Below are 22,949 nucleotides of genomic sequence, written 5' to 3'. Positions count from 1 at the left end.
TGACCTTCATATTCCTTACTACAAACGCGTACTACGTTTGAACTTGAACGTCTCTATAATGCGCTTTCACAAATTCCTGTTACTCTCGTGTATAGTTTATAGCTACTGGTCGGTAGGTGGCGCGTCTACAGGCGTTGCCAGGACTGCAACGCGCCTGCAGAATGCGTGTGCCCGGGAAAATATACGATTTGACCCAAATATGCGGCGATTTCGAAGTTTTTTGTCTTGGGTCAGCAATTTAAGTGCTGGTAGGCATACCTGGCATATTTAACTTTTTTGATTATTGTAAGTGGTACATTAATATACATCCACGCCCGTTTCAAGTTAAATGATACTGAATCTGTTGAAGTAATGTATTAGGTGTTTTCTGAAATCATTTTATCCAGTGTAATAGGGGTCTATAGCCCGCCCCCCCCCCTCCCCCTCCCATTGACACGGCTACTGAACGCCGCCACGGATTTTCGTCTCAGTTGTGCTGTTAGAATCCGATTACATAACTTGGTTTCCACAAACAAAAATACTTACCACAAACTCAGTAAACAGACAACAATAAACAGGCACTACCTATTTATTCTTTCCTTCGCACTCGATTGTTGACGTCAACCACGTGCACCTCTCACCCTGGCATGGCCACAAACCTACTTGACCAAACCTTGTCAGAACGCGATTTCCGCAGGCGGCGCGGCATTATTTTTCTGATAAACAGTAGGTACTAAATCAACGATTAACGGACCCAAAAAAATTAACATAAGGTAAAGAGCCTATTAACATTTTTCACATTAATTTACAAGTTCATCTGTTATCTTGAAAAGTTAACTTCGTTAATTAACGCTCTTGTGCCCAGCCATGCTCCCGTCGCTGTGCCTGGGGATCATATGTGCGTGATGTGAGCTTGCTTGTGTGTCTTTTCTTTTGTGCAAAAGACTGGCCGAAAGCTCTCTGTGTAACAATCCTTTTGTTCTGCCCTTCAGCAATACACCGTGTTATCTTTAGCTGAACAGCGCTCAATCCGTTATTGGCATTTCAACCTGGGCTATCCATTATTTGATACTGTAAGTATTGTTATGTTATATGAACAGTTGGTCAGACAGGTACCACAGATTTCATAAACTTTCCACAAAACTGATGAATCAAGCACATAAAAGGCACTATATCCTGCACCCAGAACGAGTAGTTGTAAACATCTTGTCAGAGGAACTTGGCAACAGGCCATCTCAGAATTGGGCAGAGGCCTAAATTTCACAAATATAGCCAATATAATTCCTATAGAAGAAAATTTCAGTGCAGCCGAAACATCCTCGTTGCCTTTTGTAGGTTCAAGCAGAAGGAGAATGACGGGACTTTCAGAGAATTTTCTTGACAATGAGCTCATCCACAAGCAACATATTGGTGCAGGAAAGCTCTGTGTGATCTACATCCACATCTATACTCTGCAAACCACCGTGAAGTGCATGGCAGAGGGTGCATTCCATTGTACCATTTATTAGGGTTTATTTCTATTTACATATGGAATGTGGGTAAAATGATTGCTTGGGTACCTCTGTGCGTGCTGTAATTATTCCAGTCTTGTTCTCACGATCCCTACGTGAGTGATACAAAGGGGTCGTAGTATATTCCTAGAGACATAATTTAAAGCCAGTTCTTGAAATTTTGTTAGTAGACCTGTTCCAGATAATTTACATTTATCTTCAAGAGTCTGCCACTTCATATTCTTCAGCAGCTCTGTGCCTCTCCCATGGTCAAACAAACCTGTAACCATTCACACTGACCTCCTCTGTATATGTTCAATATCCCCTGTTAGTTGTATTTTGTAAGGGTCCCACACACAGAAAGGACCGCACAAGTGATGTGTAAGCAAACTGCTTTGTAGACAGATTGCCACTTCGCCAGCCCAGTATTCTACCAATAAACTGAAGTCTACCTCTTGCATTACCCATGACTGACTGTATGTGGTCATTCCATTTTGTATGCCTACAAAGTGTTACATCCAGGTATTTGTAAGTGTTGACTGATTCCAGCTATGACTTATTGACATTGTAGTCATAGGATACTTTGACTTTCCATTTTTTGAAATGCACAGTTTTTCATTTCTGAGCATTGAAGCAAGTTGCCGATATTTGTTCCGCTTTGAAGTCTTGTCAAGATCTGACTGAATATTTATGTAGCTTCATTCAGATAGATCTTAGTTATAGATAACTGCATCATCTGCAAAAAGTTAGTATTAATATTGTCTGCAAGTTCATTAATTCATAACATGAACAGCAAGGGTTCCAGCACACATCCCTGGGGTACACGTGAAGTTGCTTCTACATCTGATGCGGACTCTCCATCCAAGATAACATGGTGTGTCCTACCTACCAAAACGTCCTCAATCCAATCATGAATTTCATTTGTACCCATACGACCATACGTTTGACAATAAGTATAGGTGTGGTACTGAGTCAAATACTTTTCAAAAATCAAGAAATTCTGCATGTACCCAGTTGCCTTGATTCCAAAACTTTCAGTATATCGTGAGAAAAGTGCGAATTGAGTTTCACATGATTAATGTTTTCGGAATTCATGCTTTTTGGCATAGAGGAGGTCATTCTGTTCAAGATACCCCATTATGTTTGAACTCAGAATATTATGTTCTGAGATGTAGAACAAATCAATGTCAAGGATTTTGGATGGAAGTTCTGGGGATCACTTATACTAATCTTCTTGTAGACGGGTGTAATTGTGCTTTCTTCCAACTATTGGGTACAGTTATTTGTCTGAGGGATCTACAAGAAATTACAGTTAGAAGAGGAGCTAACTTAGCCTCAGATTCAGTATACAGTCTGACAGAGATTCTATTGGATCCTGGAGCTTTGCTCAAATTAAATGATTTCAGCCGTTTCTCAACATTACTGACACTAATACTGATTTCACTTATCTTTTCAGTGGTGATGATGATTAAATTGGGGCAATTCTCTTGGGTTTTCTTTTATAAAGGAACATTTGAAAACAGAGTTAAGCATTTCAGCTTTTGCTTTGCTACTCAATTTCAGTTCCTGTTTCATTCGCTAGTGACTCAACACTAACTTTGCTGCCACTAGTTAACAGCCTTTACATACTGCATTTTGTCATATGTCATTTAACAATATTCTGTTACAGTAGTCACTGAAGGCTTTGCACACTGCTCTCTTGACAGCCCAATACGTTTCATTTGGCATCTCTCTATGCTGTGTTTTACACCTATTATGCAGTAGTCTCTGTTTCTTTAGAAGTTTCTTTACAATGACTGTATAGCATGGAGATTCCCTCCCATTATGAACTGTTCCACTGGGTACATATCTGTCCAGTGCATGGTCAACTATACTTTTAAACTTGAGTCGTAATTCCTCTACATGCTTCCACCCTGTGTTGAAAGTTTTAAGTTCCTCACTGATATGACACTACTGGTTTATCGTACCTAGTTTACTGAACATATATTTTTTTGCTTATTTTAGTTGCTTTTGTACTCTGGTAATCATTGTTGCCACAACCACCTCATGGCAAGTGGAATGTGAATGCAATGTGGTCACCCACCAAAGTGGATAAGAGTAGAAACAGTTTTTATTGATGCTGTGTAACACCACAAGAAGATGTAACAATTATTGGTTGACCCTGTGTACTGCAAGTCATAAAGTGATCAGACAAAGGGAATAATTAGAAAATTGAAAAATCTGTGATTAAGCTGCAGAATGGATAGCTTCATTGGCAAGAGGCAGGCCCAGGCAGCTGTCTCGAGTAGAAATGAAAACTCTTCAATGTACTTTCTAGTGTGTGATTTGTTGCTGAAATTGAGACGTCTAGGTAGAAAAAAAATTCTATTTTAGTGAAAGATTCAAACCATTTTTAGAAATATTATGCACGGTGAAGATATTTGCGACTGACATTCTTGTAAGCTCTGGCATGAAATCTTTATTTACCAACACCTGCTTACCAGATACTATGCACACCATAGGGAAGAAAATTGCTCTAGTTGTTTCTGAGCTGATCAGATTATGTTCACAATTGAGCTAGGCCTATTTTAAACACAAGGATGAAGTTTACAAACAACCTGACATTGTTGCTATTGGTTCAGCTTTGTCAGCAGTAAAAGCTGGCTTTTTTATGGAGTATTTTGAAAAAAATAGGCTACTACTATATAGTTACACATGTAGCAAATTTTTCGTTATCACTTTGTATTATTTTTTAAGAAACTGTTTTTGATTCTCCTGTAAAATTTAACAAAATGGAGTTATGACATTTTCATTGCCTACCACTGATTTGTTATATGACTACACAGGAAAGACTACAGAGATTCTACAGTTCAAACACAAATAGGTATTTAGATGCCACTTCATCCCTAATCCTGCCAAAAAGCACTGTGTTCAGTGCTTGTAACAGCTTGGAATTGGAATTGAATTTCCAAAAGGAGAGACTGAAGGTCAACAGTTATGACAATTTATCTTCATACAAAGTAGCATTAATTATGCTAACATGAAGGATGATGGTCTACCGTCTGACTGTGTAAGGTTACCACTTATTTCCACAGTTGCTGGCCAGACAAGTAAAATTCTTCAAAAAAGTTGCATAAAGATAATTTTTTCAGTCAGTACTAAATAAAAGAATTTCTCAAACACAAAACAGATGTACCTTTCCATCTTTATGCAGCAAGAGTATGAAGTGACATGTAGCTGTGACAAATTGTATACGTACAGGCAAAACTGGGAAGACAGTAAAAGAGCAGATTAAAGAGCATTAACACCACACTTGTTTAAAACAGAGCATGAAATGTGTGACAGCAGAACATCAGGAGAACTGTGGCCACATTTCAACAATGTATAATTGTTAGCCATGAAACATTTATAGAAGAAAGCCAGAGAAGCAATTAAGATCTCTAAGACTGTGAATAATTTCAATAGAAATTATGGCTAGAGGCTTCCAGCTTCATGGCTTCCCACTGTTAAGGAAGTAAATACTTAGCCAAGGGTGTGAATTCAGGACATCACTTCTGCAACATCAAACGCTATTTCGGTAAACATACCCATTCTCTATCTCTGCCTGTTATTGCTACCTATCCAGTGATGATAGCCTACCAATAACAGCTGGAAAAAATTACTCAATAATGCTACTTCTTCAGAACAAGTCCAGGAAAATTTCCTTTAACAATTTAGGAAAAGATAGATTGCTATTTACTGTAAAGAAGACAAGTCAAGTTGCATACAAGCACGATTAAAAGACACTCACTCATAGCTTTTGGCCACAGCCTTTGTCAGCGCATGCATGCATGCATGCGCGCGCGCGCGCGCTCGCACACACACACACACACACACACACACACACACACACACGACCGTAAACTCCAGCATGTCGGGCCGGAATTCAACATCACTTGGGATGCAAGCAGCAATCTGGAGGTGGGGAAGGGATAGTAAAATATGAATGGGGAGATAAACAAACATCATCTGGTGGATTGTGCAGGGACTAGACGAAAAGTGCGAAACATGCCCAATCCACCCACTCAGCACTTCATATTCCAGTCCTGTCACAGGTTTATCCTGCCCCATCAGGGGTCGGGCCACTTGTGAAAGCAGGCTTGTCATTTACCAGCTCTGCTGCAATCATTGCACAGCATTTTATATTGATATGACTACCAACCAGCTGTCCACCACGAAACTGTGACCAAGAGCAAAGTAGACTACCCCGTGCCACAACATGCAGCTGAACATAACTCACTTGAATTCAATGGCTGCTTCACTAGCCGAGCCATTTTTTCTTAATTGTGCAGATGGGAGTAATCCTTATAACACATTCTCTACTCCTGCAATTATCTCAGCCTCAACCTATGGTAACATACTGTCCCTACACCCTCAAACCAAGTTTCCACACCTGCTGTCCTATCATCCCCTTCCCATTCTTGTCTCCCACACTGTTTATTTGCACCCCTCTGCCAACGTATCTGCCTGTCTTTCTCCATTCCTCACCTTTTTTGTTCCTTTTTGCCGCACCTCCCTGTTCCACAACCTCCTGACGATGTGCCTGTGGCTGTCTAGTCTCTGCACGCTCCATCAGATTGCGTTCACATACCTTCCCCCCGTACTCTACTATCCCTTCCGTTTCCACTTCCCCACCCCCTCCAGATTGCTGCTTGCATCCCACGTGATGTTACATTCCGGTCCGAGATGCTGGAGTTGGCAGTTGTGTGTGCGTGTGTGTGTGTGTGTGGTCCTCTTTAAGGCTGTGGACAGAAGCTAAGTGAGTGTCTTTAAATTATGCTCATCTGCAATTTGATGAATCTGCTTTATGGTAAGTAGCAACCTATCTTTTCCTACATTGTTGATATTCCTTCTTGGAGTTTCCATTGTTTGAAAACCTCCTTTAAGCCATCCATAAGACTGAAAGCACTCACTTGGTTGATAAGGTTTCAGTCATGCCAGAGGACTTTGCTCAGTTACATTGTACTTTGGGATAAATTTGTTCTTATGCATTCTTGTCCACACTCAACAAAGTGCTTATCATCTTTTCATGTAAAGGGGATTAATATTGCTTAGCACCGGGCACCACTGAACACGTCAATAAAACTTACCATTATACACTTGTTCTCTATAGCATAATTGTGTCTTCTGCCTCTAAAAACTGGTCTCTTGAACCCCATGACAGATGTCACCAGTGTACAAGGGAGAGTGAGGTTAACTGGACAGGTTAGGCTAACTGATTCCCATTTTTAAATTCCCGCAGTAGTAGTTTCCAGTGTCTTCCACTAGACGGCTAAAAAAACTGCTCATATCTAACAATTTAAGCTATTAAAAACAGTTAAAGAGCAACAAGAAATTGTGATGAGTGGCTTTTTTTGATAGTAGTTTTTCCTACTCATTTTGTTTTCAGTATATTTGTTACTTAAATAAGCATTTTGAAGAAACTAATTACATAAAATAATGGAAGTGCTGACACTATACAGCAGTTTGTTTATTATTAATTTCTGTTGAGTACTTGTTTTACTGACCTAGAAGGAAAAAAAAGTGTGTTCAGATTAATAGGACATAAATGTGGTTAGGTTATTTAGGCTGGGTCAGTTAACTACTTTGTATTTTACTGGTATTGTTTTTTACTTTTAAAAATCTTGTATATAATACTGTTGGCAGTAACTTTCACTGCAAAAACTGCAATGGAGTTAACTCCACACCTATTTTAGATAAGTTATAAGTTGGTATTTTCAGCTGTCACAAGTTTGTAACTGTATAACCAACCACCGGTTGTATTCAGTGTACGATCTGACACTACCAGAGACAGCTATTAAAAAGAGGAACTAGCCATCATGCAATGTTTATTAAATTTAACATTCTTCAAACAATGCTAAAACATAATAATAACCTGTTGATGGTCATGAAGTAAACTTTATTAGATCAAAGTACAAACAAAAAGATTTTAACGCCAGTTCCTGCTTCAACGAAACTGTTGGTATGTATTATAGTTTATCATCCACAGCTACGAAGAAGGTAAAATACGATCTGCACTAACAACAAGAAGCTCGTGGCACACTGACAACAAGAAAAAGTATTTGAGAAGCAATGGCTTCACTCTTTTATGAAGAGTCATATACATCCTCTTTAACACCTTGAAGGGACTAGTTTGAGCCGTGCCACTAATTCAATAGGACAGTTGCTGGTAAATTTTTCACAAATTCCAAAGAACGCCTTCAAAAAAATCAAATATGGACTAGAAGGCACAGAGAGGCATGCTTGTAGCTAGTTGTAGCATTATAGGGCGCACAGGAAAAGCAGTTCCTCCATTTTTCATGTTGCAAAATTGTTCATGTTCATTTTCATTATCATATGCTCGTCATCACACCACCTGGAACCGCAGCGGCAGCTCACATCTCAAGATGGATGACTGGAGACAAATTGTCAAGTTTTTTTTTCAAATGTGAATGACTAAGCTTAGGAAGACCAACATTTCTCACCATAGATAATTGTGGAGCCAAATGTCAGTAAGAACAATAACATTGCTCAAAGAAAAACAACAGTTGTATTAACATTACCGACACACTGCAGCCATAAACTGCCACCTCTGAATAGTGCTGTATATGGTCCTTTGAAGTCTCAGGCCTGTGATACTTGGCTACCAAATCATACTGGTCAGACACTTCGTATCTACAAGGTAGCCTGGTCTAGTGTATCACGCAGTTCCATCTCCTTTCATTCCTAAAATTAGCTAAAGTTGCGAAGCTGCAGGGATGATGTCTCTCAATGATGAAACACTTGGTGAAGCAGATTTCTGTGTTCACCTGTGACAGACCAGTCTTTTGAGCCATGAGAATTAAAGAGTTGGTTCAGAAAATAATGTTCCTGCAGCAGTTCCACCATCTTTTCCTGCGTCTGTTATTGTTATGAGTGAATACAGCCTTTAGTAAGACTTTTTTATTTAAATTTGATCAGTTATATTTGGCCTACCAATTACTAAGAACTAAATGCTGTTGCAGTGCACTTTTACAATGTTTTTACATTAAAAATAAATTTATTTAATACATTTCTGTCAATTTCATTTCCTGGAACAGTTAATAGTACTGGTTAGGTTTTATTTAGTGTATGGCTTACAGCATTATGTACTACAAGTACATTCAATAAAGCTGACATGTATCAGAACAAGCAGATACATCTATTTATATGTATTTGTAGGTAATAATGAAAGCTGGAGAACGAGTAGCTAAAAAAATGTTTATGTTTGAGAGAGCTCCACATTTTTCTCGGTTGTGTAGCACCTGGGAGTTGGTCAGTTCTATATTACCAAATTTCATAGGACCATGGAAGTAAGTCCACTAATTTTCTCCATTCATCTCTTAGATTACAGCTCTATGTGCCAATTTGGCGGTGTTTACCCAGACTGGTCCTCTGGATGTTAATCAGGTGTGTGGCAAGCTTTAAATATTTCATGAATTGATAAGTCTCTGGATCTTTCGTATTTCATCCATTTACTTGTTACTGCTTGATGTCATCAGAGATTTGAAGGGGCAATATTGGCGAGTACCAACAGCCAAGGTGTTGGCAAGGATCGAAAAGTTACTGTCATGATTCTTGTAACATTGTTTAGATGGATACCTATTTTATTGACATGGCTACTTGAACTCCAAACAAGAGCTTGTGCTGCAGTTCTTAAGGCGTATGCATTAGGTTAGGTTAAGTGGTCACTTTGCAAGTGAGTTAATTGTTTCAGACTTCACAATAATTGAAAATAATAGAGTCCTGGTACTTAAAATTACAGATCATGTAGCAGAATTCACATCAAACTAGCTTGGAACAGGTGGTTATTCAGTTTTTTATCCCATGAGGAGATGATCTTGATGCAGATAAGTGCTTTAGTCACACTTCTGCAAGACAACTTATTTGCACTGTATTCAGTACATTACTTATTATGTATTCAACTCCTTGACTGAAAGCAAGATCTTCTGTCATCAAACTATAGTGGAGTATCAATTTAAACAATGGAAATTCCAGATGGGAATATCAACAGGTATGGGAGGACGGGTTGCTATTCACCGTAAAGAGGACACGATGAGATGCAGACAGGCACAATGAAAAGACTGCTACAAATTAAGCTTTTGGCCGAAGCCTTCATCAGAAATGAGAAACAAACACAGGTTCACACAAACAAGCATGCTCATCAGTGAGAGGTGTGCTTTCTTGTGTGAATGCATGTGTGTTTCCCTTTTCTGATGAAGGCTTAGGCTGAAAGATTAATGTGTAACAATCTTTTTGTTATGTCTGTCTGCAACTCAAAGAATATCAATTTAACAATTACAGATAAAAGGGCAACTGGATTATGGCTAGAACAGACACATGGAGTTGTCTAACTTCCATGAATGCCACCAGGAAAAAGACGGTGACCAAATTCCATTTACTGATTATGAGGACGCGTAGTGGGACCAAGACAATTAAGTTTAGCACAGGAATTCATTTCTGTAAACATACCATTTTCTCACTACACGCAAAATACGCAACACACATTCAAATCTCTCCCACTTTCAGCACTGATGACTGGCCTATTACGTATGTCATTCACTGATCATCTGAAGCCTCACACTCCCTACCGGTTTACATGCCTTTCAGTTGAGTTTATGATCTACCCAGAGAGGTTTGCACCTGTTGTGCTTATGGTCTTTGTTCATACCACACACTACTGCACAGTGGTAATCATACACCACAGTGCAGAATGCAAGGTGTTTGTACATTTTTAGTGCGTTGCTGTTGAACATGATAACTACATAGAACATGCCAACACGATGCTATTGTATGAAGCTCTGTGCAATGGGAGGGTTGTTCATCAGTAGTATGTGGAGCATTTTCCAGACCACCAGAAACCTTTGCACTCCCTCTTTGCTAGGGTGTACCAGTGGGCCTTGGAGACGAGTACGTTCACCACCAGCAGGGCTGGCTGTGGTGCAAACCACCAGCAGGACTGACTGTGGTGCCACACACCAGTTTGAGGAGGTTATACTACATCCAATGGAAGAGGATACGGTGAGTACCTGACGCATAGCAGGCAGAATGAATGTGAATCACCAAACCGTCTGGTGGGTTCTGCATGAGCAGCAGCTAGACCAGTACCACCCCCGAAAGATACAGGCAATGCGTCACAAGCCAGCTTCTAAAGGTAGTTCTTGCACCGTTGTGTAGACGAGCCCAATTTCCCGTGGCGGATTCTTTTCACACATGAAGCCAAGTTCAACAGGGAAGGTTTTCTCAAATTCCACAAGTCACATGTGGGCTGATGAAAAATCTACACACTGCATGAAAAATCTACACGCTGCATGTGCAATATGGTCTGAACATTTGAGTACAATTCCTGGATTGAAGTGTGATTGGACCACACCTTCTTTCACCATATCTCATGGGTGCCATGTACTTGAGATTCCTTGAAGGCACACTGCATTGGCTCTTCGATCTTCCGAGAGCCTATGCAGTATGCCATCAAGGAATCATCTTGTGTTACTGCAGATGTATCAAAATGTGTGGTTCCAGCATGATGGCAGTCCATCCAAATGGTACCGACCAACCAACGTGCCATCCTCAGTCGATAAGAGTCACTGGATGTGAATATGTAGGGGCATATGGTCAGCACACTGCCCTTCCAGCTGTTATCAGTTTCCGTGGCCGGAGCCACTATGCCTCATTCAGGTAGTTTCTCAATTGGCCTCACAAGGGCTGGGTGCATGCCGTTTGTCAGCAGCGCTTCACAGATCCAGACAGCCACCCTTCCAATAGCTAGCCAAGCCTGACAGCACTTAACTTCGGTGATGTGATGGGAACTGATGTTACCACTGTGGCAAGGCCATTGGCAGCATGATGGCACACCACCTCATTTTGCAGATACCGTCTGAGATAATCTGAATGAATGATTTGGGCAACAGTAGGTAGGCCATAGTGGCCTGACTGCTTGGCCTGCAGGTTCTCCCAACACGAATCCACTAGACTACTCCCTGTGGGGTTGAATCAAAGTTTGATTTACAAGACCCTTGTGACATCTGAGGAACACCTACTGGCATGAGTTATAGTTGCAGCGAATGCTGGAAGACCAGTGATTGGTGATCGTCTGTACCAGAAAACGGTATGGAGGTGCCTTATCTGGGTTGATGTTGGTGGTTGTCGCAGTGAGCCTACTTGTAAACGGACCCAGACGACAAGAAGCAGCAGGAGTCGGAGAGCAATGTGTGTTGTGATACTTTGCAGCTAATGGGAAAACGGTATCTTTCCGAACATGAGTTCCTGTGCTAAGCTGAATTTTCTTGGTCTCACATACAAGACTTCAAAGACTGTACAGGGAATTTAGTGACATCCTGTACCTTACATTTCTCATTGTCAAAGTACTGCATGTACAAATCTTTTAATCTATATCAGCATCTTTTATTAATGATAAGGCTGAAAACTGAAAATTCACTACTTGTTTGTCATTTGACTGCTCCTGTTTATTTCAGAGACTGGAAAGTACATGATCCTCTTCTGCCTTAAATGTGGATGTTCATTTCAAACTTTCATTATTTTTTTTTTTTTTTTTTTTTGTATACTTCTCATAATACACAATAAAAGTGAAGTTTTTTAAAATAATTGAACAAGAAAAATAAAAAGAAAGTGCTTTAATTACCAGCACAATAAATATATAAAAATAGTATTACAGTACTTACATGTACAGAAATATGTACAATTTTCAAGATATACAGCTAAGTTAAATCCATCATCATCTCAACTGAGTATAGTTCAAAGGGGAAAAATGGGGGTAATATGTACACAGATAGAACTCAATGAGACAGTTGGTTTTAGAGGGGGGTGTGAGTGGTTTGGATGTTGGGAAAGAGACAGAGCTCACCTGCAACACTGTTGTTTCAAATCTTTATGCACTTTCTCACAAATGCTTATCTTCCTACTAACTCACTGACATCCAAAATATAGAACTAGAGCTTTTGCTAGAGTGTCTTATGTCTTTCTGATGTCTTGCCTTTGTTCTTGTAGTTGAAAAATGCCAGCAAACATATTTTGCAATGATTTTGTAAAAGTCTCATTGAATGATAGTAATGCAATATTAAAAATGTATTTAACTGTCACAAAGATAAAAATGAGAAAATAAATTTTCTGTTGTGACCAGAATTCCATGCAACACAGAGGATAAAAAATAAATAAATTGTTTTGTGAGTAGTGATTGTACATTGTACTATCACATCACAGGTAGGTTAGAATGCAGACTGTTCAGCAAAGGCATGTGCAACTACTCATGTCATGACATTTTCCATCATTTGGATATAGTCATCTTTTTTTTTGCCTACACAAGTCCTGGATTAGCATTAATAGTCCATTGAACTACTTCCAATAACAGTGGCATTTTGAAGTGCTTAGCAACTGCCTGAAATGTACGAAGATGTTCTGCAATGTTCGACACTGGAATTAATGATTGGAAGTCTCCTGAGCAGTTGCAAAATCGGGTCATATTCTCCATCTTAATCTGAAACAAAATATATTTCATTAGAAAATGGCAACAATAGCCTAAAGTACAGGTCTAACTGGATATATCACTGCAATAAATGTCTAGTGGTATTACTCTTTGCGATATATCCAGCTTAAAGATTAAAATTTTTAAGTATACATCATACAATTTGCAGCTAGAAATTTTGGAACCTGTAGAGTTACAATCAAAGGAAGTGTCCCAGTTTTAACAGTTAAAACTGAATACAAATGAGTTTAAAATATGAAGAACTGAAACTCAACACAACAGAAAAGTTCATGGCAAAGATCTGGATAACGTCATCACTGTGGATACATTGAAAGATATGTAGCATTATCATATGTTGCCCTCGTCAGGTAAGCATAGGTTGCATAACACACATTGTGTTTTAATCACTACATTGAAACACCGTATCTGAACTTTTGACGATGCATAGATTAAGAAAGCATGACAACACACCAACTTATATTTTGGGAAATATGACAAAGTTCTGTGTGTATTAACACACACGTTTTCAAACAAATGTTTCGCTTTATGCCAAATAGTACCCAATCTTATGGATCTATTGGTCATAACTGCCCGTTGCATGGTATTGTTTCTTCATCAACTTGCACTTCTTTAGTCTTTATAACATTTTACCTTCAAATATTAACTACAGAGTTTTAGAGATACATGGGAAGGCAATGGCAAACCACCTCCACTAGGACCTTGCCTAGTAAGGCGGCGCGGTCCTCCCGCGTCGCTCCCCTACGCTCTGTAAAGAAGTATGGGACTCATCATCATCATCATCATCATGAATTTCCTGAGCGACAGAAGAGGTGCATACCCACATTTTAAAATAATTTTTGTCGATTTTACTCATTTGATCTGCATTCTTTCCTTGCAACATACTGAATGAAGACTTGCACAATGTACATGCCATTTGGTAACTTTGGTGAAGCAAGCTGCACATTCATAGTGCGTGTGTGACAAATTGTTAGCCATTCTACACAGCTCTTCCGTGTGCACAAAAGCTTATATTCGACCTCTGGTTGATTTGAACAGTGACATGCATTGAGTGGATTTTTTTGCAGTAGAATTATACAGACAATGCACTATTTCAGGTTAGAAACTGACGAAAGAAATGTCTATCGTCTAGCTGAGGAAATTAGCTTGGAATTTTTCAGCATCAATATAGGAAAACATACCAAAAGAAACAACTGCATTACTCAGACTGTGGTTTGACACTTGCTCCTCTTGACTAAAGATTTGAGCACGAGTGCTTACATAAATAGGTAATGTTCTACATTTTGTAGCAGGATGGAAATGTTATATTACTTACAATATGATTATCAATCAGTAGTTACAAGGTTCAGCCAAAAACTTTTTAACAATCTCGAATAAGAAAGGAACGGAGGATGAGTTTAGCATTATACCAGGGCCCTGAATTCAACCATTCCAATTACAATCTGGTCATGAGTCATGCTACTGTTAAGTAGTGACTGCAGTTGATTTAATCCTAAAAAAATTAATCCTGTGCAATTCTGAACCAACTACACTGGTTTACATATCTCACAAATTCATCAAGAGGAATGGAGCAAAAGCATGTCTTTGAAATTTCTTAGTGGACACGTGTAACAACAGGGTATACACATGGACAACAGAAAAGAATTTCCAGATATTTCCCAGTTAAAAATACAGTTTTTCTGGGTGATAATGCACTTTTTCTAGGTGAAAATACACTATAACCCAAATGGAAGTAGAATTTTTCCATGTTAATTGACAATATACTTTCCCTCGGAGCTGTAAAACATATCAGTAAGAATTTCCTGGCACTCCCAACAATAAACAACACGTTTTGGAAAGATCCTTCATGCTTGGCAACATTTACACTGCATATTTTGGTATTACGAAAGTATGTAAGCGAATTCACCAAACACAGCATGGTAACTTCTGAACACAGAACACCAACATATAAGCAGTGCGATGCCCACACTACGATATGGAAACAGAGACTGTAGCAGTGCTACGAGTGATGTGGCAATGAACTTTGAGTTCGGTAAAATGTGGTGCGATAATACATATTTTTGCTTTGCAAATATGGCTACTAGATAATATTTTTCATCAAAAATGCTAAGCTTTCTCATATAATACTGGTCCTCAAAACATTTTGCTCTTTTTTTTTTCCAAATGTGTGGTCAGGCAGGATCCTAAGAACACATCCTAAACTGCAGCAGCTGACTATTTCTGACAAGAACGATTATAAATTTCAGTGTCATGCACCAAACATTTCATGGGTTACCTAGCTGAGTATGTGTTTCGTCAAGCACTTCGCCCTTTCTATAGTAAAGCCAATTACGTGCGAAATTGCTCCAGAATTCGCTTTGCACATTTTTAATGATAATTATACTTTTTGCTTTAGTTCTTGCACAATTTGAACCTATGAAAGAACTACAATAAAAATGAAAAACTAACCTGGAAGATTTATCTGCTTTAATGTCTGTTCCCTTTAAGATAAATCAAACACAAATGTTCCAGTAAAATTTAAAATGATGACATAAATGGCTGGTCTTCTGGGCCTGAAATTTTTCTAAGTGGGTGATCATCAATGTCGTTAAGTTTTGAAAGAGTCAATCCACGATTTAAGAAATTAATCGCACATTCTCACACGTAACAAAATCCGTTTTGCGTTAAAAGGAAATTTACTTAGAAAGTAACACTTCTCAAACCACCATTCGAAATATTTTCCCGCAAACCAGTTAGAAACATAAAAAATTGTGATGTCACGCTCAGTGAATTCAGTCTGTTGCTAATATGCATTGCATCGTCTTCATCCCAAAGCCTTTGACACAATTTGCTGTTGGCACATGCTGTATGTGCACTGTGTTTTGTTGTTGTAAATAATTCATTTTCTTTGCAACTAAAGTTTTATTTTGGTGTTATTCTCTCGCTGTAGTATTATAAAGTCAAATTATTTGTATGAGTATCAGTTCTTACAAGTCAAAAGTATGGAAATTTATCTAAAAACTAAAGTTAGTCTCTGTTCGAGAAATTAAATCAAGCTTGTTTTACACTTCACTGTTGAACTGATATCTTTCTATTTACTGTTTGTGAATACAACTCTTGTCATTTGCAAATTTTTTCAGTACTAGAAATAATGTTACTACGTACTCTTCGATACAAAATAGGCTGCTGTAAGGCTCTGTTAATAAACCAGTGATACCTACAGGTAGAAAGTAACTGCAATACACTCATTATTTAGCAACAGGCATCTACACTGATCAGACAGAACATTATAACCATCGACATACTATTGATATAAACCCATCCAGGCAATACCAGAATCACCCGGTGAGGAATGACTGCTAGTCAGACTCACACATGGTGCATGTAGTATCAGTGACCATGCTTTCCTTGTCTACAATGGGAAAGGCATGTGATCCATCTGCGTTTGACCGAGAGCAGATTGTGATGGCCCGGAGGCTTAGCACATGCATTTCGGAAACTGCATGATGTGTCAACTGTTTGAGGAGTGCTGTGGTGAGTGCCTTCAATGCATTGCGAAACCAAGGATAAACCATGTCCAGACATTTTGGGATTGGGTGGCCACCCCTCTTTACAGATGTCTGATGCCTTATGCTGGGCAGAATGGCAAAACTGGACAGGCAGCAAACTGTGGCAGAACTAACATCAGACTTTAATGCTGGGCAGAGTACAAATGTGTTTGACCGCTCAGCCAATGACATATACGTGTGCCATAACATCAGCAACTGCGATTGAAATGGGTACATGAACATTGGCACTGGACCTTGGCACAGTGCAGAGTGCTGCATGGTCTGATGAATTCTGACAATTTCTTCATCATGTCAATGGAAGGACGCGAAAATGTCGTTTTTCAAGGGAACAGCTCCTTGACACCTGCACTGAGGGACGGAGCCAAGCTGGTGGTGGCTTCATTATGCTCTGGGGAACATTTATATGGGCAACCATGGGTCCAGTGTAGCTCATCCGAGGTACCTTGATGGCCAAAGGGTATCGTACACTGGTTCCAGGCCACATACACCCCTTCATGACGCTCACGTTTCTCAACAGGGAGGTTCAAGGAATACAGTTGCGAGTTCCAATTGATGTGCTAGTTTCCCAGCTCACCAGATCTGAACCTGATAGAACACATTGCCTTGTGTCTGCAGATGTGGTGCCAACTCCCTCCAGCAACCTACCACGGCCTCATTGCATCTGTGCCAGGATGGGTCACCGTTGTTATCCGTGCCAGAAAAGGACATACAGGCTATTAAGTAGATGGTCATAATGTTCAGGCTGATCAGTGTACGTAATACACACATCTACATCTATATTCTGCAGGTGCATGGCAGTGGGTAAGTCCCATTATACCAGTTATTAGGGTTTCTTCCTGTTCCACTCACATATCGAGCACAGGAAGAATGATTGACTGACTAGCAGAAACACAGCATGGCTTCAGAAAGCATCACAATACCATTACAGCAATTACCGAATTTATCCACAAGGTGTATGATGTTCTGGATGAGGGAATGCAGACAGCAGGGATATTTCTAGATCTTACTAAAGCATTTGACTCAGTGAACCACGAGGAATGACGCTATGACGAATGACGGGCGCGCAACAATTATTCCAATCTTATCCTCATGATCCCTATGTAAGCGATGCATAGAGGGTTGTAGTATATCCCTAGAGTAATCACTTAAAGCTGGTTATTGAAACTTTGTCAATACACTTTCTTGGGATAGTTTAAGTCTGCCTTCAGGAGCCTGCCAGTTGAGTTCCTTCAGTACCTCTGTGACACTTTCTCACAGATTAAACAAACCTGCGACATTTGTGCTGCCCTTCGCTGTATATATTCAGTATGCCCTGTTAGTCCTATCTGGTACAGGTCCCACACACTTGAGCAATATTCAGAATCGGTTGCATGCACGACTGATTTGTAAGCAATCTCTTTTGTAGATTGATTGCTCTTCTCCGGTATTCTACAAATAAACCAAAGTCTACCAGCTGCTTTACCCATGACTGAACCTATGTGATCATTCCATTTTATATCTCTACGAAATGCTACACCCAGATATTTGTACGAGTAGGTCAATTCCAATGGTGACTCACAGATACTACTGTCATAGGATACTATGTTTTTTGTTTCGTTTTGAGAAGTGCAAAATTTTACATTTCTAAACATTTACAGCAATCTGCCAATCTCTGCACAATGTTGAAATCTTATCAAGATATGACTGAATATTTGTGCAGCTTCTCTCAGATTGTACTTAATTAATCCTGTGGTGCATGAATTTCACTGCAGTGGACAACTTATAATGGTCAAGTTTCTGGCATTTTCAATCAATCATGAGGCTGCAAATGCATGCAGAACACAACACCAGTAGGGAGTGCCAATTGCAGTGAACTGTGTGCATTTGCAGCCTCAGGACTGACTGAAAATGCCAAAGAAGCGACCATTAACAGCTGTCCACTGTAGTGGACGCTATGCGCCACAGGGTTAAAGGTAACTGCATTATCTGCAAAAAAGCCTGATATCATTAATTAATATTGTCTGCAAGGACATTAATATATAACATGGACAACAAAGGTCCCAACACACTTCCCTTGGGCACACTCAAAGTTACTTCTACATCTGATGATGACTCTCCATCCAAGATAACATGCTGTGTCCTCTCTACCAAAAAGTCCTCAGTCCATCACAAATTTCACTTGATAACCATATGATAGTGTGTTAGACAGTAAGTAGAGGTGTGGTACTGAGACAAATCCTTTTTGGAGAACAAGGAACACAGTGTCTAACTGGTTGCCTTGATCTAAAGTATTCAGTATGTAATGTGGGAAAGTGTGAGTTGGGTTTCACATGATCAATGTTTTCAAAATCCATGCTGGTTGGCACTGAGGAGTTCATTCTATTCATGATACTTCATTATGTTTGAGCTCAAAATATGTTTTAAGATTCTACAACAAACTGATGTCAAGGACAATGGACAGAAGTACTGTGGAAAACTTCTACTACACTTCTTGTAGATGTGTGGGACCTGTGCCTTTCTCCAAGAACTGGGCACAGATTTTTACTCAATGGATCTACGGTAGATTATAGTTAGAAGAGGGGCTAACTCAGCTGCAAATTCAGTATAGAATCTAAAAGGGGCTCCTCAAGCCTGGAGCTTTGTTCAGTTTTAACAATTTCAGCTGTTTCTCAACACCACTGACACTAACACTCATTTCATTATCTTCTCAGGAGTGCGAGGATTAAATTACGACAGTTCTCCTGGGTTTTCCTTTCTACCCACAATTCTAGTTCCTGTCTCATTCACTAGGGACTGGACACTAACTTTGGTGCCACTAACAACCTTTACATACGACCAAAATTTCTTTGGATTTTGTGAAATGTCATTTGACAATATTCTGCTACAGTAGTCACTGAAGCTTTCACACATTGCTCTCCTGAGAGCCAAACACATTTCATTTGGCATCTCTCTACCTGTGTTTTACACCTATTATGCTGTAGTCTCTGTTTCTTTACAATGACTGTATACCATGAAGGTTCCCTCCCATTACGAACTGTTCTAATTTGTTCATATCTATCCAGCGCATGGTCAACTATTCTTTTAAAATTGAGCTAGAGTTCATATACAAGCTCCTGCCCTGGGCTGAATGTTTCAGGTTCCCTCACTGAGAAATGACACTACTGACTTTTTATCTAGTTTACTAAACATATATATCTTTCTGCTTGTTTTAGTTGTCATTTGTACTTTGATAATCATTGTTGCCACAACTGCATCATGGTCACTAATACCAGTTTCAATGTGAACACCCTCATGGAGGTCAGGTCTATTCATTGCATTAGATCCAATATATTTCCATCATGAGGCTAAGTAATTTTTAGCGAAGACAGTTAGTAAAATTTCATAGGATGTCTTATCACATCCATCACTAACAAAACTGTAATTTTCCCAGTTAATTATTGGATGATTATAGTCTCCACCGATGATTGCAGTATGATTGGGGAACTCAAGTACACGTGAACTGAGGTTTTCTCTAAAGTCTTCGCTTACATCAGGAGGTGAGTCTGGTGGGCGATAGAAGGATCCAATTATCATTTTATGCCAACCTTGATACTGAGTCTTGCCCATACAATCTCACACACATCTTGATTTCTATCTTACAAGGGGAGGCCGCCAATTGTGAAATTCAGATTCGATTCATACTGCGCATAATAAAAGCTCATGGCCAGAGGTGTAATGTGGCAAAGCACCAAGATGCACTTCTCAGCCGTTGTCGAGAAAATCGACAGTTAAAAGAAACCGTTGCCGTGAAATACTCTCTACGATCAATAGTTTTCTACAGTGTCGTGGCGCAGCGGTAAGCGCTCGGGTTCGTAATCCGGAGGTCACCGGATCGAATCTCGCGCCATGCAACGTTTTTTTTCTTTTTATAGTATTTGTTTTTTGTAATTCAAATGTGTGTATATATATACACACACACATTTCCCGGTAATCAGTTGCAACAATTATGCATATAATAAGTCGTTTGTCGTGGAAAAACTGGCGACTTCGAACATCATTACGTTTTCCGCAAACAAAGTTGTATTTCACAAATGTTATTAATTGTCTTCATAATGTTCACCACGTATAGTATAGCGTCCCCAGTGCCATATTACGAAAAGACTTTAAATTATTTATAAAGAAGACATTCATAATTTGTAAGAGATTTTTTTTTATCATGTAGCCGTAAAATAATAATTTCTCTGTGTAGGTTTAGATTGCAAAGAAATAATTTATGACAGAATGATCTAAAGAGACAAGATACGCTCTTTTGTTAATTTTTTAGTCGACTTCACTTCCTCTTTTGTCTTGAATGTGTCTAGAGGGACATCTTGCGTGTGCTGACGAATGTAAGCATATTTGTATGAGTTAAGCATATAATATACTGATTTAATATTATTGTGCACTTTTAATTTGTAAGAGGTGATCCCGATTTCATGTCTGCCTTCCTTGAATTAACCTGCATTCAAGTAATTTACAGCTCAACAATCGCAGCGGCCGATGCAGCCAACGACGCCATTACGTGGCGATATTAACTTATGAAAATTTAACGGAAGCTGAAAACTCGCCCGCTATTAGCATAATATCAATTTTTCTCCACAGCCGCACGAAGTTGCAGAAATACTTAGCTTTAAGATTCTTATTTTCAGTACCATAGCTGAGAGCCAGAGCCAGGACTCCGACTACAATACAATGGTCAACGGAGGTAAGAAAAATACTCTCGCGCGTGTGTGGGCCGCAATTTTAATTAATAACTACAGATTTCTTGTTTTAAAGTGAACTGACTAGCCGAGGAAAGTAATATGAAAAGTTTATTACATTGTTCAACTTAAATATCATTTTTATTAAGGCCCACCACGTAAGTCGGCAACAATCAAAAAATAATAATAACAATAATAATATATACATTAAATTACGACGGCCAACGGACGCGAGATTGGCGCCGCAACTTTGGGGCCCAATTAATATGATTCTATTGTAATGAATGTAATTATGTATGTGTATAATTGTTGTAAAATATTAATGCTTATATGAATTCTTTTACATGTACAACAACAAAACCACACCCTGAGGAGATCTGGAGAGGAAAAAGTGTAGAAAAGAAAAAGGATTGCGAGAAAGAAAAATAAGTAAGGTAAGGCCTATTGTGCAAGCATCCTGTGTAGCTCTGTGCGGAATATCGAACCCATGTGCACATGAGATACCTTCGGTGTTTTGTGTATTTATGTGTTTATTTTTGGAGGGGATAATTATTCGTTTTGTTTATTTATATGTTTATTTTTGGAGGGGATAATTATTCGTGTGTGTATCAGTGTTAAAGATTTGTCAGTGGCTTAAAGTGAATTTAGTATGGGTAAGATAGGACAACCTAAAGCATCCGTACCAGAAGAACAAAATTCGGTTAATATGGAAAGTGAGGATAATTTGCAAAATGTAAACGAATCCCAAGCCACCGCCTCGGATAACATAATTTCCGGAGCGGGGGGCGAGGATCTGTGGACGGCGAACGACGCTCCACAGCAGAATGGGAATAGAGTAACAACTCCACTGCCTGGGCAGGGGGGCCAATCGAGTGCTAGATTAAGCGGGGCACCAGTATGCTCACTGATTGCAGACCCATTTGCAGAATTTCTGCGCAGGTTAGAAGAAAGAGATAGGGAAAGAGATCAAAACCTGGCTCAGATGCTACGTGAGCAAGAGCAGTGCAATGAAGCAAAACTAGATAGGATCCAAAGCGAACTAGCCGAGATGCGGGACGCGTGCAAAGAAATACCCGATCTGGTGCAAAGCTTAGCCGGTGAGATGCAGAAATTACAGATATCGCAGGCTAGGCTTGAAGATAATGTCCAGACTTTAACCAACCGCGTAGATAATGTGGAGATAGATGCATGGAAAAGTATTGACGCATATTTGGAAGTGCAAGCTCAAAAAGTAGAAAAAGAATTAAATGAATGGCTAGAAGTAAAGGATCGCGAGATATCTGCAAAGATTGAAAGCGACGTAAAAACAGCTGTAGAACAAGCGACTGCGGCCGCGAGTGTAAATATTGACGCTAGTGCTGCTGCACTACATGCCGAATTAACAGAGATCAAATCCCGTGTGACAGCGGAGTTGCCAAATTGGCAACAGGAGGTCGCGCGGAGACTGTCTGCGTTGGAAAGCAATGTAAACAGTGGCGGACAGATCATGAATCCAACTCCGCGTACTGATTACTATAATAACGCTGACGGTAGGCAGGGTGCGAGTGCGCAACCGCAACCTAATGCGAATTATGAGCACGAACAACATGCGATACCGTGCAGCGCACATCACGAAGTGATGAATGTCCCAGAATGTAGCAATCAGACGTGCAAAAAAAGAGGACAATGTAATAAAACACAGGACATTCCAACCCTTCAATAGCGAAAAACGAAATGTCCA

At 39.5% G+C, this 22,949-nt stretch overlaps 1 protein-coding gene across 1 annotated transcript in view; it reads right to left on the bottom strand.

Moving 5' to 3' along the window:
* Nucleotides 1–12,103: 12,103 nt before the first annotated feature.
* Nucleotides 12,104–22,949, bottom strand: part of LOC124612707 (DNA polymerase epsilon catalytic subunit 1) — a 313,866-nt gene continuing 303,020 nt past the window's right edge. Inside the window, exon 36 of the mRNA XM_047141058.1 lies at nt 12,104–12,978. Within this exon, the coding sequence (XP_046997014.1) occupies nt 12,799–12,978 (180 nt within the window). The 3' untranslated portion in view covers nt 12,104–12,798. The remainder of the gene's footprint in view (nt 12,979–22,949) is intronic.

This window comes from Schistocerca americana, chromosome 4, assembly GCF_021461395.2.
Source record: "Schistocerca americana isolate TAMUIC-IGC-003095 chromosome 4, iqSchAmer2.1, whole genome shotgun sequence".
Classification (NCBI taxonomy): Eukaryota; Metazoa; Arthropoda; class Insecta; order Orthoptera; family Acrididae; genus Schistocerca; species Schistocerca americana.
The sequence above is the reverse complement of the archived record's forward strand: the minus strand, read 5'-3'. Positions and strand labels throughout refer to the sequence as shown.